The following is a 20,588-nucleotide window of genomic DNA, read 5'->3' on the forward strand; positions in this document are numbered from 1 at the left end:
CATAAGAACCTACAGGCAATGTGGTTTGTGGCTTTGGTTGTCATTACTATGCATTTAATCAATCAGCTAATTAACTTATGAGGCAAGGCTCATTAAACAGAATGGAGAACTGCCTGCAAAATACAGAAGAGACCATAATTCATACAAATTTAAGCTTACTTGCTAATTTTAGTATAAATGTCATTATGCTCTACTGCAGGCCTAAAATATAAAATTAACTATTAAAACATCTGGATTTTTAGAAATTGTTTATTTTTTAAATTAGGACACTCAACCTCAAATGTGTCGGTATTGCTACTAATCATCAATCTAATATATATAATACTGTATAGAATTCTACAGTAGAATATGTTTCTACTACTGTGTCAATGCAGTAAATTCTGTTGATATCGTACAACTGCATAATCAGTTATTTGCCCTATTTAACAAATTGATTTTTCTCCAAAATGAACAGATTAAAAATCATGGCCTGCTATTTTATGCAACCCAAAAGTTGTCAATTAAAAGAAAAAAAGACTCTTACAAAGTTTCTATTGAAATTTTAGACAAACTGAATATGCATAAACCATGCTCAAGTATCGCTCTACTTTCTATGTTTTTTATAGCCTTTTCACACAATAAAATAATTATAGATTTTTCCATGAAATTAATGTTCTATCAAAGTATAAGAAATGCATAGTCTATTGTTGATGAATTGTTGATGAATTTAATTAAATGCATTGTACTAGCTGTCTTCCATAATATTCACTCAACATACACACATTTAAGTCTCTACTGTACAATATAAAATGTTTTATCTAATTCAATTTGATTGCAACATTAAATGTGCAAATAATGTCAATTACTATAGTGAAAATGCGAAGAATTACTGACTCATTGTAAACACACAATATTTTGGACAGTATGGTACAAGTACTCATAAAGTGAACATTCAATTAATAATTTCATCAATCACATCTTCACCACAGTTTAGCATATTAATTAAACACATTTTTATTTCTTATGTTTACCTTGATTAAATCTGTCAAAATTATTGCATTTTAAAGTACTTATTGCATCCAATGTCACTTTAATTGAGTATTAAATATTTTTAAACCACAAAAATATTTGTCAGTGACCTTGACAAATCTGTCACACTGTGGCAACTTTAATCTGATCTTGCTATAATTCCCCAAATCTCTGTCTGTCCGGGTTTATTATATATTTATATATTATATATATCATATTATAATAATTATTATATAAATCGTTAAATTTAAATAAATGTTTCTACATGCCAAATTTTCTTCCAAATCTTATATTTTTTGCTAAATTCATTATCTTTCGAAATTTTCATCTTCTAGTTTATTTTTATAACGTCATCATAGCTAAAAATTTAAACATAATGTGGGTCCTATGCTGCACTGTATATAAATATTTGTTATAAACATTCATTCCGACTTAAAATAACGCTATATGAACAGGTTAAAAATGACAAAATGTGCACATTCACAAAAAAGTGCTAAAAATGAAAATAATTAATCAGAATCCTCGATAACCCCCAATTTTTTTAATTTATTCTGGAAGCCATTGAGCCATTTTACGTAAAAAATATTGTGACGTCATCAAATGGCTACTTAAATTAAAAAATTAGGATTTTTTCTCTTTTGTCATAGATTATCACATTCAACAGAGAGCATGTTGTTTTTTTTCCTCAAATGTGCTTTCTCAAAAAAGATTCTGACAATAACAAGGGTTATCTGCAACTTTTTTTGGTAAAATAAAACCATTTAAATCATGCCTATTTATTTATTTATAATAGCTCCTCGGTATCACCGTGACCCCAAATTTTTTTCAACTTATGGTCACGAAGTATGAAATTTCTATTGAATTATGATTTTCCAGCCTTTCCTAGTCATTTTAAACAAAATTGACATTGTTTCAAATTAAAATGACGTCATACAAACACGTTGATTTAGACCATTTGTTTTGACCATGTTTTAGTTAAAAAGTTACAAAATATTGTCAAAATCATGCCTATTTTGAATCTATTATAGCTCCTCAGGATCAACCGTGGATAAGTTGTTGATGTGAATTCATGTAAAATTTTTACCTCTCGGATGTTGTGACATCATCGTATGGCCACATTTTTGCACACACATTTAATACAGCGCATCTCCGCTTATCTGCCCCTCAATTTTAATAAAGATTTTAATATCTTTTTGCTCAATCACTTATATTTCGCATGAGAATATTTAAATTTTGTCTAAAAATTTGAATAACCTGGGTGACTTATTTTCATCCTTACAGTAATATATATTATATATATAAATTTCAATATGTTATAGTTCGTCATAATGAAACGTAACCCTCCTGGTTAAAACATATTATCAAAGCTTTTTAATTGTAGATATGGATTGATGTAACAATTTTGTCTATCGGATGTTGTGACATCATCATATGGCTAATTGAACTGAAAAAGTCTCTTCAATATGCTAATATGTTGTTGCTCAGATTATTTTCTTCAAAATTGATATCTTCATGTTTCATTTTGATGATGCATGTTAAAAATTAGAATTTAAGGCGGTTCCCGTAATTTCACTTATGCTACACTGTATGTAGTACGTATACTGTATATATACTTAGGCACAAACTAGAGAGCACACTATAAGAACATTTTATTTTATTCAGGTCATATCGGCATAATATTTTTTCTGTGCGCAATATTCTAATGTACAGTGTGAACATGGCTTTTGTCGTGCGGATAACTAACTCATAAAATTGACAAGTTCATATCTAGTTCTTCTTTCTCTAGTTAATTTCACACTAATTTGTATATTTAAGCTAATTTACATATCATCGGGATGAGTGGCAAAGGTGTGATGCTTAAATTTTGATCTCCCCATCATATATGACCATTTAAAAATAAAAAATCTCTGTTTGCAATTTGTTTCACTGATTTCAATGATAGATTGCCTAGCCTATTACATGTTTATTAAATTTTTTAAAAGTCTCGTTTATTTCAATACACTACTTTTCCATGTAATTCGACATTCCTCAGAGACAACGGCACACGATAACATTTTTAGAGGAAGGAAAGTTTTGAACATCAATGATAAATTGATGACAGACAGACTGTACCTTGTTGCATAAATCTCAAGACTCTTTTTTCCCAGACGTGCTTGATTGTCGAGCATGGACCTATAAATTAGTCGAGTTTACAAATTCTCATTTCTGTCATTGGTAGTAAGTAAAAGCTTTGCGTGTGGTACAAGCTTCTTAATGCTTGATGTTTCTGATGATAATAGGCGGAAATGGACATGGACGTGATACCACCAATTACATGCAATGTGACAGGCTTGACATCGCTACATGAATACTCGAACCAATTTCCAAAGTAAATTGAAATTCTTGAAGAATATTTTTTGAATCTACCCAATAGGGTTTCTTATAAAACATGCTATATTAGCATGAACAAATTGATACATCTGCCTTTCAAAATATGATTGGAAATGTCTTTTTCTAATGCTTCTAATCATCTATTCCATCTGGAATATTGATGATATGCATTCATTTATTTCTGTGCATCCGTAATTTTTGTAAGGATAACTCAACTAATATTTTTGAAAATTTGATCATGTAATTATCTACTATATTTAACCTAACCAGTTGATACTTTAATTAAAATTAGTTATTTCTGTTAATTACAGAATGCTTATGCTTGCTTGTTGCTTATTTAAATTAATTTATGAACACATTCTTGTATTTACATATTTGTGTGACCATGCAGGCAAGATAGAAAACAGCTTATCTGTATGTTAGTCGAATAATCTTCTACGGTTTCAGAAGATAACATAATTTATTGAATATACATATAAATCGGTGGCATACGCTCATACTCATAAAAATATGAACAAACGGATACAATGGGATTATAACTTGGAACAATAAAATAATAATAATTTAAAACGCACGGATGACTTTCTTTCTTTAAAAAATCAACTGCATTTTGGATAAATATAACAGAGATATGCAGTAAATTTAACAAAATTAATATACAAATTTATAAAAGGGAAGTCAATAACTGATAACATACACACCATTTATAAGCTGTCTGTAGTTGTAGAGTGTTAAGATTTCGATTTTTCTCAAACTAATTTTAATATTGCTGGAAAGTGAATATTGTTTCCCTTCTTTCCAATAAGTTCTTAAAGTTAGGTTACCACAAACAAGTATAGTTTGATTAATTACTCTATGTGACTCTTAATAATAACAACTTATAGTTAGGGTTTAAATTGCGAAAATCACAAACGATATGTAAAAATCAATGGGAACTTTTTGATGTTAAAAACACTGTAATTCGTTTCTTTACAATATTGATTGGTAGTTTGTAAAGGTAGTTAAAGTTGAGGAAAACTAATTGATTTTAATTTTATTAAAAACTTTTTAAGATTTTAATATAATTTCACTGTATAATAATATCAAATGCAAAAATTATGTTTGCTGCACTTCATTTGACGTTCACATTTCTTTTACAAAAACAGAATTAGACTACTAAATGCACATAGGTTAATGTGTTCAAGTTCATAAATATCCTGGGTTTAGAAGCTATCTAATTCTTTGGCCATTCGAATACTAGTCGAAAATAATGGCAACCAATATGCACTGTAAGCCTTCACTTGTGACATGATTAGAATCATGGCTTTTAAAGATGTATTGTCCCTGAAAAACACCAACAAAAAATGATTTTTTTTTAGGGGGACAATATATCTTGTTAAGTTATTATAACAAATTACAGTAATTTTTCCAAAGGCCTTGATAATGTTACAGTAGCATATTCACACTGTTTATCATGATTTAGAAGTTTTAAAAGTTTAAATGGTTAAAGCCCCATTCCCTAAAATTGTTAACGTTTTTTTAAAAATAATACACATATAATAGGCTATTGCTTTAAAAACATTAAACCAAGTTACTCCTTGTATGTTTTATGGTTAATTATGATCAAGTGAGTTAGGCTTAGTTTGTATTTTACTAGTAAACAGCAGTAACATAGGAACATCGTACGCTAGCTATAGGCCTGAAGTCTAGTTGCTGCATTAATTGTCTTTAATCCGTTAAAATATATTGAGAAAAACCTGGTATTTTCGATTAGAATAGTTGCAAATGTTGTGATGTTGTTCCTTACTTTCGTTGACTATACATTATCCATCCATGTGTAAAAAGCTTACAAAAAATATACAGTATTTTTTATTGGCAGCAAAAAATGGTACACAAAATACTGAATAAATTTATAAATACCGTATTTTATCCACAAATTTGGTGGGAAAATTATGGTATACAAAATACGGTATATTTTTTATGAACATCGTTTTCGCTACCAAAAATATACCGTATATATACAGTATTAAAAAAATTTGGCAACAGAATAGGGCCTAAGAGCTCGTTCGGAAGGAACAAATTTACACGTGTAATGGTCTCGTGTGGTGTAAATTTTTAGATAAACTTGCGGTTTCAAAAATCCACCTCATGAGGTGGATTTTTCAATTAGGCCTACACCTTAAACCGCAAGCTGATTAACCGCAAGATAAGGAGCAATTTGACCTTAATAGTGTAAAGAGATGCATGAAATATGACTTTTAGACGTGTAAATTGTTCATCGTCCGAACGATCACAGATTACACATGTAAAGTTACACATGTAACTGATTTTACGTTCGAACACAGCCTTAGAGGCATTATACTATAATTACTGCATTGGTATAATATGTTGCTACATAAGATACTTCAATAACATATTATTTTCAACATTTTAAAAACAATTGCCATATAGAAATGATCACCATCACCAGAAACATTACATCACAAATGATATTATCTAGGCCCTACTAATACTATACTGTTATGACATTTGAGGTGTAATGCCCTAGGCTACTGTAAGAATTTCCAGGGAGCCAACTTAACTTGAATTCCAACAAATTAACCATGTTAACCTTAACTATGCAAACACAACATTGCTTGTGTGTGGTTGGTAGCACCATCTTGTCATTTTGTAAAGCAAAACACTTTCAATTACATATGTTAGCTGAAAATAAACAGTTCTTAAAATGCCTTGTATAAAAATAATCGACCACCTCTGGTAAGCAACCACCTCTTCTTACGACCACTACCTCTCATACCACCTCATTTTCAATGACCACCACCTGCCGTAAGGATCAGAATAATCGATCCCATCTCGTAAAGATCACCTCTCGTAAGTGACCACCTTTATTACAGTACGTATCCCAATGTAAAAACTCATAGACTCATCACCTCTCATAAGTGACCACCTTTATTACAGTACGTATCCCAATGTAAAAACTCAAAGACTCATCACCTCTCATAAGTGACCACCTTTATTACAGTACGTATCCCAATGTAAAAACTCAAAGACTCATCACCTCTCATAAGTGACCACCTTTATTACAGTACGTATCCCAATGTAAAAACTCAAAGACTCATCACCTCTCATAAGTGACCACCTTTATTACAGTACGTATCCCAATGTAAAAACTCAAAGACTCATCACCTCTCATAAGTGACCACCTTTATTACAGTACGTATCCCAATGTAAAAACTCATAGACTCATCACCTCTCATAAGTGACCACCTTTATTACAGTACGTATCCCAATGTAAAAACTCAAAGACTCATCACCTCTCATAAGTGACCACCTTTATTACAGTACGTATCCCAATGTAAAAACTCAAAGACTCATCACCTCTCATAAGTGACCACCTTTATTACAGTACGTATCCCAATGTAAAAACTCAAAGACTCATCACCTCTCGTAAGTGACCACCTTTATTACAGTACGTATCCCAATGTAAAAACTCAAAGACTCATCACCTCTCGTAAGTGACCACCTTTATTACAGTACGTATCCCAATGTAAAAACTCAAAGACTCATCACCTCTCGTAAGTGACCATCTTTATTACAGTACGTATCCCAATGTAAAAACTCATAGACTCATCACCTCTCGTAAGTGACCATCTTTATTACAGTACGTATCCCAATGTAAAAACTCATAGACTCATCACCTCTCGTAAGTGACCACCTTTATTACAGTACGTATCCCAATGTAAAAACTCAAAGACTCATCACCTCTCATAAGTGACCACCTTTATTACAGTACGTATCCCAATGTAAAAACTCATAGACTCATCACCTCTCGTAAGTGACCACCTTTATTACAGTACGTATCCCAATGTAAAAACTCAAAGACTCATCACCTCTCATAAGTGACCACCTTTATTACAGTACGTATCCCAATGTAAAAACTCATAGACTCATCACCTCTCATAAGTGACCATCTTTATTACAGTACGTATCCCAATGTAAAAACTCAAAGACTCATCACCTCTCATAAGTGACCACCTTTATTACAGTACGTATCCCAATGTAAAAACTCAAAGACTCATCACCTCTCGTAAGTGACCACCTTTATTACAGTACGTATCCCAATGTAAAAACTCAAAGACTCATCACCTCTCGTAAGTGACCACCTTTATTACAGTACGTATCCCAATGTAAAAACTCATAGACTCATCACCTCTCGTAAGTGACCACCTTTATTACAGTACGTATCCCAATGTAAAAACTCAAAGACTCATCACCTCTCATAAGTGACCACCTTTATTACAGTACGTATCCCAATGTAAAAACTCAAAGACTCATCACCTCTCGTAAGTGACCACCTTTATTACAGTACGTATCCCAATGTAAAAACTCAAAGACTCATCACCTCTCATAAGTGACCACCTTTATTACAGTACGTATCCCAATGTAAAAACTCAAAGACTCATCACCTCTCGTAAGTGACCACCTTTATTACAGTACGTATCCCAATGTAAAAACTCAAAGACTCATCACCTCTCATAAGTGACCACCTTTATTACAGTACGTATCCCAATGTAAAAACTCAAAAGACTCATCACCTCTCATAAGTGACCACCTTTATTACAGTACGTATCCCAATGTAAAAACTCATAGACTCATCACCTCTCATAAGTGACCATCTTTATTACAGTACGTATCCCAATGTAAAAACTCATAGACTCATCACCTCTCGTAAGTGACCACCTTTATTACAGTACGTATCCCAATGTAAAAACTCAAAGACTCATCACCTCTCGTAAGTGACCACCTTTATTACAGTACGTATCCCAATGTAAAAACTCAAAGACTCATCACCTCTCATAAGTGACCACCTTTATTACAGTACGTATCCCAATGTAAAAACTCAAAGACTCATCACCTCTCGTAAGTGACCACCTTTATTACAGTACGTATCCCAATGTAAAAACTCAAAGACTCATCACCTCTCGTAAGTGACCACCTTTATTACAGTACGTATCCCAATGTAAAAACTCAAAGACTCATCATTTTGCAATTTAAATCATTGAAATCCAATTATTCATTCTAAAGTTATGGCTCATTTGAAGTGGGCAAAAAAATGATGATTGCATTATTCTGATTTTTGCCAAACCCATAGATACCACATGATGTTTAAAAAATTGCCGTCTTTAAATGATCCGTAACTTTGTAACTATTGTTCTGGATTGAATTAATGTTTTTTTTTTAATATTTTGGTAATTTTATTGACAGTAATTTCTGAATTAAATATAACATAAAATATTTCAACAAAATGTTAAAATGCAAACAAAAATATATAAATTATGTAAAAAAATGTGTGGGTATTATTTTCAATTATTTAAATTAATTTGAAACATACATATTATTTGCATTGATTGAAGTTCTTGATTATTATGTGTTTGATTCCATTTTGAGCACCACCGACAGGCCTGTGTAGAGGCCTAGCTAGGACCAAAGAGGCCAGAGAGCCCTATAGCTAGGCCTAACGATTAACTATTTCGTTTCGAATTTGAATCAGCGCAAGCTCAGTGGTCTAGAGGTGTACATGCTAGTGATCTTTCGAGTCCCACCTGAAATGTTTCTCAATGTATATAGAAGTATAGTACAAAATTACGTCAGGAGTAGCATCAACATCTGACCAATTGAACTCCCTGATGCAAAACTACTCCACATAGTTAAATACAATAATCAAGATTCAGTATGTTATTATGGACCCACTTGTATGTGTTATTGTTAATATATCTGAGGTTTCCTTAATTGCCAGTCAAGAATAGTTTTTATTACAGTACAGGTGGGAAACTGGATTTCTTCACACACTTCATCATCAACCACATCAGGTTCACAAGATCATAAGGTAAAATAGTATCAAATAGTTTGAATATTATTATGTGTATACATTTCACAGCTCTCTATTCATTCATTTTCAATCTGTAGATTTTGTGTTTTTTTCAATAAAATCTAATAAAATTCATGCACATTGCATTGCATTGATACTCAGACAGATAGCTGAAAAACCTGGTACTTCATACAAGCATCTACAGTGCATGGACATATCAGATAAACCTGGTACTTCATACAAGCATCTACAGTGCATGGACATATCAGATAAACCTGGTACTTCATACAAGCATCTACAGTGCATGGAGATATCAGATAAACCTGGTACTTCATACAAGCATCTACAGTGCATGGACATATCAGATAAACCTGGTACTTCATACAAGCATCTACAGTGCATGGAGATATCAGATAAACCTGGTACTTCATACAAGCATCTACAGTGCATGGACATATCAGATAAACCTGGTACTTCATACAAGCATCTACAGTGCACGGAGATATCAGATAAACCTGGTACTTCATACAAGCATCTACAGTGCATGGACATATCAGATAAACCTGGTACTTCATACAAGCATCTACAGTGCATGGACATATCAGATAAACCTGGTACTTCATACAAGCATCTACAGTGCATGGACATATCAGATAAACCTGGTACTTCATACAAGCATCTACAGTGCATGGACAGATAGCTGAAAAACCTGGTACTTCATACAAGCATCTACAGTGCATGGACATATCAGATAAACCTGGTACTTCATACAAGCATCTACAGTGCATGGACATATCAGATTGTTTAATTTTAAATAAATTTACTGTTGTTAAAGGGTTTCAGTTATTTGTTTGCTGGAAATATTACAGTACTGGGAATAGATAGATTGTAGCCGTCATCACAAAGTATCAAACACAGTATTTCGCTGTTCCTCTTCTAGTAGAAAATGGATATATGACAAAAGCCCTTTTCACACAAAGCTGTAAGATGGTAATATTGAGGTAATTCGTGAACGCCGGCCTATATGTGAAAGGGTAAAAACCCCTTAATGCCGGCTTCCATTAGACCACCTCTGGACCTAGTAAAATTGTGGTAATTTTATCGTCACGGTCGTAAGCCCGATCTGTGTGAGTCCACGATATAATGCCTGCTTACGTTTCGAAGCATTACAACAAACCAAGGTTAAATTCAAAACATTTTTCTTGAGAGAGACTGTGGCAATTAGTATTAAATTATTAGATGACTGTATATCAATATTTGTTTAGGTTAGTACAGTAATTATACAATGGAAGAAATACGGCCAATAATATTAATAAAGTAATGTTGATCCAAAGATTATTTAACATGATGTAACGTAAGCCTAGGTCCTAGTTAGTATAGTTCTATAGCAGGAACATCCTCCACTGCGCGCGCCTCTAGTCTAGTGCTAGCTCATAAACAGCTTCTATTACCCATACAGGGAATGCATCCTCTCACCTACTGATGTTGGAAGTGAATGTTGGGATAGTGTCTGTACTCACATTGATCATGTATGTGGCATCGTTGTTTAGTCTAATTAATGGTGCATCTTTCTGTCTGACGGCTTAGTTTTATCAACTATGAACTTGTCTTGATAAAAAAATAAATAATAAAACTCGCTCAAAATATTAAACCTAATCCTTTAATAATCTCTCGCAAACTAAAAAAAATGTTTTTAAAAACTGTCCTACCTAGGCCATAGTCTCAATACAAGCCCACTGACCCATCAAGCTCGTCGATCCAATCGAGTCTTACTTTGTATAAGAATGAATAAAACATATATTATGCGTAAGCATTTTAACCGACCAATCAGAACTCGTAAGTCCTATCCATCATCTTCATGATCATTTTAAACTTTGAACTTTGTTTGGGTGACATTTCCGAGCATCCCAATGCTTTTGAAGATTCTGCTTCCGAAGACAAGCCAAAGATGACATTCTTGTGACGTCACAGGTAGTTTAAATAAAACCATAAAATTCACTTTTTGGCTCAGATATATACTGTTTCGTATGTTTTTCATCGTTTCCAACCCACTTGAAACCATTCTAAGGCGGTCCATGTGATACAATATCAAAATGTTTGCTACAACATACATTTCTGGGGCTGTTTTTTCACTTTGAAGATAATTGGAAGTGTTCTGTTAAAGCTCTAGTCGTGTACAGGGCCACCTGCCGGTGGTTCCGGGCAAGGACACAAGCTTTTTTTCATTCGATAGCCATCAGATTACCCCGAGTATGGGACCAGCTTCCCAGATCATTGACAGATGCTGCAGTCCCAGAAAGTCCATCAGCCTTCATTAGAAAAGTTCACATTCATTTTGATTCGCTTTAACTGTATTTTGTGTCTTTTATGTGTAAACTGACTTTGGGGTTGGGTCGGCTCAGCTACAGTGATTGAGTTCACTTAAATTGACCTTGGTCTCCCCAATTTCAATTTTTTTTTTCAATGTATATACTGAAATAGACCGAATAAATAATAATGAAATTAAAAGAATGAATTGGATAGTGTTTGCTGCGCACGTGTACTGTATGATACTACAAGGTCATATACTGCATCATTGCAACTAATTGTATTACAGTGTGGCTTACACTTATCTACGTAGTTTGAAGTCGACATTTGGTATTTGCTGCATGCGTGCAAGATACTACTGTGTGTAATTTGTAAATAACAAATGTCAACGTACATAATATTAAGCCAGCAAGTAACATTTGTGGGCAAAAAATTCTTTTTTGTTTTTACATTTGTGGGCGTTAGCACATTTTTGGGTGATAATCATTTTCATCACCTAAAAATGGTTTGGTTGATGTGTTTACCCATTTGTGGGTGATATGTTTTCACATTTTAGGTGATGCATTTTCACATTTGTGGATGTTTTCATATTTACGTTTGATGGTTTTCAAATTTGTTGGTGAAGTGTTTTCACATTTTTGGATGTTTTCAAATTTGTGCATGTTTTCCCATTTGTGGGTGATATGTTTTCCCATTTTTGGGTGATATGTTTTCACATTTGTGGGTGATATGTTTTCCCATTTGTGGGTGATATGTTTTCACATTTGTGCATGTTTTCCCATTTGTGGGTGATATGTTTTCACATTTGTGGGTGATATGTTTTCAAATTTGTGCATGTTTTCCCATTTGTGGGTGAAATGTTTTCCCATTTGTGGGTGATATGTTTTCACATTTGTGCATGTTTTCACATTTGTGGGTGATATGTTTTCCCATATGTGCAACATCGTGTAGATAATTAAAAGGTTGGAATTGATTGTGTATTGCAGTTAGTTGTAGGTATGGTATGCTCCGGACAATTGAGGTAGACTGCAAAAGCATGGAGGGAATAATTTATTCTCTATGGTAAAAGTAAGCATGTTATGCTTTTTTGGACAATTTCATGTCCATTCAAATGTTTTTTTCAATTTATAAGGTACAATAACTTAGATTTTATGTCCATAAAGTGTAACAGAATTTGCCTTTTAAGTAAGTGTGTGGCTTCTCAGTTCCCAGAAGAACTTTAAAAAAAAAATAATTGTGCTCAATAGGCTAATTTTTACTACTTAACATATTTTTATTTAAGTTGCTTCATAAATAGAGTATTTATTGTATCTGTTTTCTGTTTCATACCTTTAAGTGGCAACTTTTGTTGCTGTTGGTTTTGATGAAATAAAATAAAAATAAAGAACAGATTTTCTAAATACAGTACAATGTCAATATATTTTGTATACAGTAAATGCTAAGAGTAGTTTATTGTTCCAAAAAGTGTTATTTTATGTTTTCAAAACGTAGTATATACTGTTACTACTTGTGACTGTAGTAGATAAAGTATAGAAAACAGCCCTAAGAAATGAAAAAAAATCTACTTGTGATGTCGTAAGTCCACTGAGTCAAAACTATTTAGATTTTACTTATTGGCAGTTTTATTTTTAAATGATTAATGCATCGTAAATCGTTGAAATTATGGAATATTTTGTACAACTTTTTGTTAAATCAATTTTTAAATTAGTTTTTTATGCTAATTTTTACCAAAACATTTAGCCACAAGTCTATATAAGCTATGTACTCAAACCGATATTGTGCATGTGCTAGATACGTTTTGTTCATTTTTTTGTAGACGCCATTTAATTTTCCGATCGCTATAAATATTTTTTTCTTACAACTGTATAATATAATAGATAGCATTAGTAATCAGAAGATTATGTGTTGTTGTTGCTGTGAATTGGAGAGTGTTTGAAAATAACCCCGACAACGGTTGCCTGCTGAGTAGCCAGGTTAGGCCTACAAGAGGAAGGAGCGACGGTATTCAGGAGCAAGTAGCCCTAGCCAGATGCCAGAGAGGCGGCGATGCTACTGCAGCCCGCTGAGATGGTACATATATGTATATTGTTGGTTTTAGTTAAAAGTTTATCAACATTCAAAATTATGTTTATGGCACCGTATTTTAATAATTAATAGGCATGTACAGTAGTTAATTTTATAATTTATTTCAATACTACAGCAGTAAATATATAGCCTAGTTAGTTATGGTAATAATTCTTGTATTCTTTACCTACCTACATCTAGGTCTACGTTATGTTACTAATACACTGGAAAACACACATGCAAATTTTATGGTAAATCAACAGGTAAGAAATACTGTGATTTATTGGTGCTTGTTGTTGTGTGTAAAATTGACCTCATTTACTGGACTAATTCATTTTCCTTTATTTTTCAGATGATAGAAAGACATCAATAAGTGTATCCAGTACAGTATTCTATAGGTTGCTAGTTAAGTTAAGTTGATCCTGATATCTTGCTTCAAGACCTGCTTGCTCCTCCGATACTAGTGAAATAATTACAGTACAAGTGTACCACACACGACAGACTATATTTAAATTAACATTTTTACTTTGCTACATGGTGTATCGCAAACTTTATATCAACATTTGATTTTGCCATGCAAACCTTCAAATAATATACATTTTAGCCCTAGACACAACTACTGTATATAGTTAAGTCACTAAATATGGTATTACTAGTCAAGTATATACAGATGCTGTAATAAACTGAATGATTTGAGGTCTGGTCTAGTGCATCTTTTGTCTATTTCAGTATGTTTTATAGGTTATTATTTATCACCTGAATGTGATGGAGCTGGCTGAATTTTTGCAAAATCTCTTTCCAGCCTGTTTCTGCTGAATAAAAATAACCAGTTAAAATAAACGTATAATTTGCGTTATGCAGCAGAAACAGACCCAATGTAATTGAACTTTCTCATATCACTTAAAAAAATCCCCAGGGCTCAATAAATATTATTAGTGCCTCCTTTTCATACTCATTTAGGGCATGTTTCTATTGAGAATACGGTTTTGAATACCGTTCTTTTCAAGAACTGTTTTTTCTTGCCAGCAGAAATGGGTCTCCACAAAAAACTACAAAAATAAACTGATCTTAAAATCGACAATAGCATATACTCTTTATACTGGTTCCCAAATAAGATTTTCAACAGAGTTTTTAATAATAAATAAAAGTAAAGTACAATTTGCCATGGCTAAATTATATCTTGGTAATCAACTAATTTACACAAATGCTCAAATTAAAAATAGCTGCATTAAAACATTTAGACTAGCTTTCTCATGTGCTGTTATTACACACTGCACGTCATTATACTGTATCTGGATTGCTGTTTTGTACAATACATAATCACTTTTAATTAGCATACAGAATCAAAAAGCATCCCAAGAGAAATACATTTATTATAGCATTGAATAAAATAACAGCTTCTAAACAACATCATGTCTCATGCATTAAACCAACAAAATGTCATACTTTTGCTTTGATTGTTAACAAATGTCTGGATTTTTAAAATATCTCAATTACATATATATTTACAGTATAGGCCTACTAAAGTAATACACTTTCTGATTGTAGTATGTCACATAAAATATTAAATGAGATACTATAATATTAACTTTACAACTTACTGCATTATATGATATTGACATTAAGGTTATTAAGAATAATTTAAATATAATACAATAGTAAAAAAAAGTAATATAACTTATGAAATGATTACAAAATAGACTGAGAACAAATTTTCTTTAAAAAAATTTTTTTTTCAATACAGGTACCTTTACAGCATAATGCAATATGTTAACTAATGAAGCTACACCTGTAGGCCTACAGACGATTTTATTGGGTTGTGAAATATTGTCAGATCTAAAAAAAGGATAACCAGTAATCAGTCAGAATTTTGTGTCTTCTGTAAAAAAATGTTGTTGAGTGGGCATTCTGAAGGTGGGTGGGAAAACATTCATGTATCTGTAAAAATTTGGCTTAAAATAAGCTTGAGAATAGGTGGGAAATTTGAATGTACCCACCTTGGCCCAACACAATACCTTTACTAATAGATGTGTATATGTTCTCAACATTAGCGCCAAGTGAATATGTATAATAGTTAAACTAAAACTGTTATCACTTCCTCTAAGATGGAAGATGCATGGATGTTATACTGTAACTAATTTACATAATCATCTTTCATCTTTCACCAATGAAATGTTCTACCACCCTTTTCACATGGCAACAAGTTGACATGCTGAAATAGGTCAGATGATAACAATTTGATAGATGTTTCAGGAAATGAAAACACTATTTTACTGTACTGTTATCAATGACAAATATATATGCATACAATGCATACAACAATGCTTCCTTCCAACCTGCTATACCTCCCACTAATATGACTTATGTACAGAATTTTACAACAGTGCTTATTCAAGTATGACCACAATTCACAATCTTGAGACAAAAAGGCATGTTGATTGAAATCACTAGTCCACAATTCAAATTTATCAGAAGATACAGCATTATAATATTCATATCAGTACATCAGGAATATTATGTATCCACACTGTATAGGAACAATGCAATCACTAACTAAACTTCTGTACACAGATGAAATATCAGCAAAAACGAATTTGTCATATGAATTATTTTAGAAAATAATTTTGAACAAATCAAATGTCATGTATTTATACAGTATTAGTGATTGTGAATAACTATATTTAGTTAAATAATTCAAATCCATGTAATTAGCATAAGTTATTACCTTGTAAAATGAGGAAATAATGCTTACTGTAATGCAAGAATAACTATAAATGCAGTTACAGTAGTCTAGTACAGCAGTAAAGAATCAACAAGGACAAGAAAATAGAGTTTAATTTGGCAACACTACCTTAATTATAATTATCAACAAATTATTATTATTATTATAATAGTTTGACGTTTTGTAAAATTAATGCATAGTTTAAAAACGTTAAACCAGGTCATTCATTGTCTTAAGTGCATTCTATGGTTAATTATGATGGAGTGGGGATAAACTAATACATTTTGTTATTAGGAATAAATTAAATTATTTAAAAGATATTGTGACATTTTTGACATTTAACTTTTTGAGGTATTGTTACACAAAAGAATATTAGAGAAAGATAACTAATAATAATAAAGATTTCATACAATAACAATAGGTGATCATTTTATTCTAAATGATCAGCTGAAAGTTCTCTCGTGGACGTTTCTAGGCTTAGTTAAGCTTAGTTTTGTAGGCCTAGCTGGTAAAGAGCGGTAATGTACGAACATTGTACGCTAGCTATTGACTAGCCTGACGTTATCTCGTAGATGAATTAATTGTCTTTCCTTTTGGCAGAATCCGTTAATACAAATTGAGGAAGACCTGGTATTTTCGCTGAAAAGTTATGGTTCTTTTATACGTTTACCCTTTCACGCGAAGTGGGTGCATCACATCACAATATGAAAATATCAATCCGTACGTGATGCATGTTGGGATTTATAGCAGGCCTCTAAAATGATTAGAATCAACTTATTTTTCAAATTTTTAACAGTTTTAAAGACAAAAAAATATCACAAAGGTCCATATGTAGTATTTATTTTTACATAAAACGTAGTGTGTGACCTTAAATTAGGTAAAAAAAACGTAGGACTGCTAGTGTCTTTAATATCCAAATGTTCATTGTAATATTAATATTATTGTATTATAATGAATGTTTATCAATAAATTGTTTGTTATGCGCAATTTGCGCAATTGGAAATTTAAAATTTATTTAAATGTAATAACTTAGGAAAGTTAGTGAAATCATTCTTATTTTTGTTGCTAAACATATTATTGTCTAAATATAATTATTCATTAAGTCTTCAGTTATTCTTAGGCAAAAAATTTGGAAAAATATTAGTATTTGATCAATTCGCTTTGTTTGCACTTTACTTTTCTTGGGGCCGAGTTGACTTGGGAACGATTTGACAGTAAATTATATTTCTCAACTCACGGACCAAATACTGTGGAATTACTGTAGATTACAAACTATTACAAAATAAATTTATAAACACCATTTATTTTGTGGGGAAAATATGGTAAGGTATATTTTTATGAGGACCATTTCTATATGAAATTCTGAAAATAATACCGTATATTAATATTTACAGTATTTTTTTGGCAGCAGAAATAGGGCCAACACTATTAAATGTTGTGTTAAGACACTTTTAAATGTTGTGTTACCTCATCATGCATAGCCGAAAAAATAACAAATTGTTTTAGATCATGACGACCAACGAGGTTTCATAAAGGGGACTAGAAAAATGTATGATATTCCGTACGGCCTGGTGTTGATTGATTTTAAACAAGCGTTCTGATACAGTTTTACGGTTTCCCATACTTTCGTAAAAAAAACTCTAGTTAAATATAATTTTGGGGATGATATTTTAAGGTGATTAACATTTTCTACAATACGGTAAGTGCAAATCAAGAGTTCTGGTAAATGGTTATCCAACACCTTTTTTTTTAATGTTAAAAGAGGATGTCGTCAGGCCGATTCTCTTTCACCATATATATTCATCTTTGTATTGAGGTTTTGGCACAAAATATCAGATCAAATAAGTGTATAAAAGGTATTAATGCAGAATCCACCAAGTTTAAAATCACTATGTACACTGAAAATGCCACTATGTACTTAGGGTATGTTCAGACCTACGGAGTTATGCTTTCGTATCACAGCCAAGGTCATATTTTAATGAGCGTCGTAAGAGCAAAGTGTTCAGATTCATTACAACGAAGTTGCGTTACAAACGGATATGATGTCACTCGCTGGCGATTAACCAAACTCTAACGCACGCATAGACCTACCTTCGTTGTTATTAAAAGTAGTAGTGGTTGGTTTAGGAGTTACAGGCCTAGACCGAACACTTGGGCTCGGCATTATCAATTGGTTGTCAGGCATACCAACCAGCCGATCGTTTTGGGGTTTGGGTTTATATTTAGTCTATGACCTAAAATATCATATATGATATGGCAGAAAAATGTTCAAATCCTGTACTTGCACCGGCTCCAGATTTATTTACTCGGTCTTTTGCCGCTTTATACGATGACCCCTTCAATTTCGTTTGGATATTGAATCCTTGTTATGAGGATGGCCCATCTGCTAACGTGTCCGCCATCTCGTTGAACACAGACATCTTGTTGCCGGTGCTTTTACGCCAGTTTTTCACTTCCAACCGATCTCTGAACTCAGGGCTTCCCCACAATGAAATAAGGTATTTTACTTCGGTTTCTCGCCAATGCGCACGCTTCGATGACATTTTAAATTAATTAATATAGTAATATTAATAATAATAATACGTGTATAGTGTAACAACAAAAGGTATGATTTTTTCGCACGTTCACCTATCAAAACAAATGGACCAGCTTGGCTATACGAAGAGGAGCACATGTCACGATGTGATGTGGCGAATATTGTAATTTGATTGGCTAGCCTAGGTCATATTCATCGATGCGTGACTTTCGTATTGTAAGCGCCGTCCACTAAACTCATACCTTGAGCTTTCGTAGCGTACGAAATATCAGTGTCGTACGAGGTGGCTTCCACTAATCTTTTCCTGGTTCAGACCTATGGACTTGTACGCCGCGTACAATACGAAAGCATTACTCCGTAGGTCTGAACAAGCCCTTAGATGGTTCAGAAAAGAGTATGGTAGAGGTACAGTATTTAAACAGCTAGATTGTTTCTACAACATATCTGGGTTAAAGATAAACTACCAACAAGAAATATTTCTTACAAAAAACGCTGCTCGACTTTTTGTCGTAACAGTTTTAATTGTTGTTCTTTCTTCAGAAATAATGATTTATTTTTAACAATCAGTAATACACATTTGTGTAAATATAGTCTGGCCTACTGTACAGAACAAAAATAAAATCATAAACTAAACTATAGTAATGTACATATTCCAGGGTATGGAAATGACTCCCTAAGGTCGTAGTGACCCGGCCCACACAGGAATAACAATGCAAACAAATTAAAAGTTAATATTTTTGCAACAAATTATACATGCCTGTTAGTATTTTGTAAATGGTTAGCGTTGATTAATCTTAAGTAGTAATTTGATATTGCTTTTTATATGGACATGTATATGTGTTTTTTCTGTTTCTTATTTTATTTATTCCTGTACATGTATTTTGAAATATGAATAAAAAAAGAAACAGGGCCAATGATGATTACGGTATCTACAATACCAATACAGTAGTTAAACAATAGAGAGGAAATGGCATAATGCTCTATAAAAAGCAATATTGTATCAGTGATTTGTAGAAACCATACAATATCCGGGACTATAAATGCAGCTCACACTGATGAATGATAGTACTATCATAAGATTATAACAAAAAACCACAATGGGATCAACGACCATGACACCAGTTGTACATTTCCAAGGCAACGATGGCACAATAGAAAAAAATTTTTACCATTCACAATAAAGTGGAAGTGTTCAATTACAAATCTATTTTTACTTTAAATTAAATGACTGTTTGAATTGACATAAAACATTCATTAATAAGCTTGATAGCAATACAATCAATTAATCTAATAGAGTAAACTTACTAAGAAAACCAAGCTCTCCGAATAGTGAAAACTCCCAACAACACATTATTTTTGTATCATACACCGATTTAAAAGTGTAAGCTTGGTTCCACTATAGGACATACCGTAAAAAAAGGTGTACAACACAAGTAATTTGACCAATCACAAGCAACAGTTCGGATCATCTGCCTTTTATAAGAAGAAAAGTGCATGTATGTTTGCCTTTGCATTCATTTCATATTAGTAAAAAGATAAATATTTTGGCATTTCATACTAACATATACTACTTGCGCTTTTAAACTCCGTCTGGTGAAACACATACCAGTCACATGGTTTTACATCAAGAATTCCTGGTGCATACGATTATCCGGTTGACTAAGTTTCAGCCGCATTGGCTACTCACTCTAAAATATTTTAATGTAAGTTTCTGAAGGCTAGAAATGATTTTA

The 20,588-nt window shown here is 32.5% G+C and overlaps 2 protein-coding genes across 4 annotated transcripts in view; one reads left to right on the forward strand and one right to left on the reverse strand.

Moving 5' to 3' along the window:
- LOC140063598 (RNA-binding motif, single-stranded-interacting protein 3-like) overlaps positions 1-20,588 on the reverse strand; it is a 199,200-nt gene that overhangs the window by 106,633 nt on the left and 71,979 nt on the right. The window lies entirely within an intron of this gene.
- Positions 8,357-14,548, forward strand: LOC140063592 (uncharacterized). The gene is made up of 3 exons (XM_072109987.1): positions 8,357-13,603; positions 13,799-13,860; positions 13,950-14,548. Exon 1 carries the CDS (start codon positions 9,435-9,437, stop codon positions 9,924-9,926), a length of 492 nt encoding a protein of 163 aa, XP_071966088.1. The 5' UTR covers positions 8,357-9,434; the 3' UTR covers positions 9,927-13,603; positions 13,799-13,860; positions 13,950-14,548.

This window comes from Antedon mediterranea, chromosome 1, assembly GCF_964355755.1.
Source record: "Antedon mediterranea chromosome 1, ecAntMedi1.1, whole genome shotgun sequence".
Lineage (NCBI taxonomy): Eukaryota > Metazoa > Echinodermata > Crinoidea > Comatulida > Antedonidae > Antedon > Antedon mediterranea.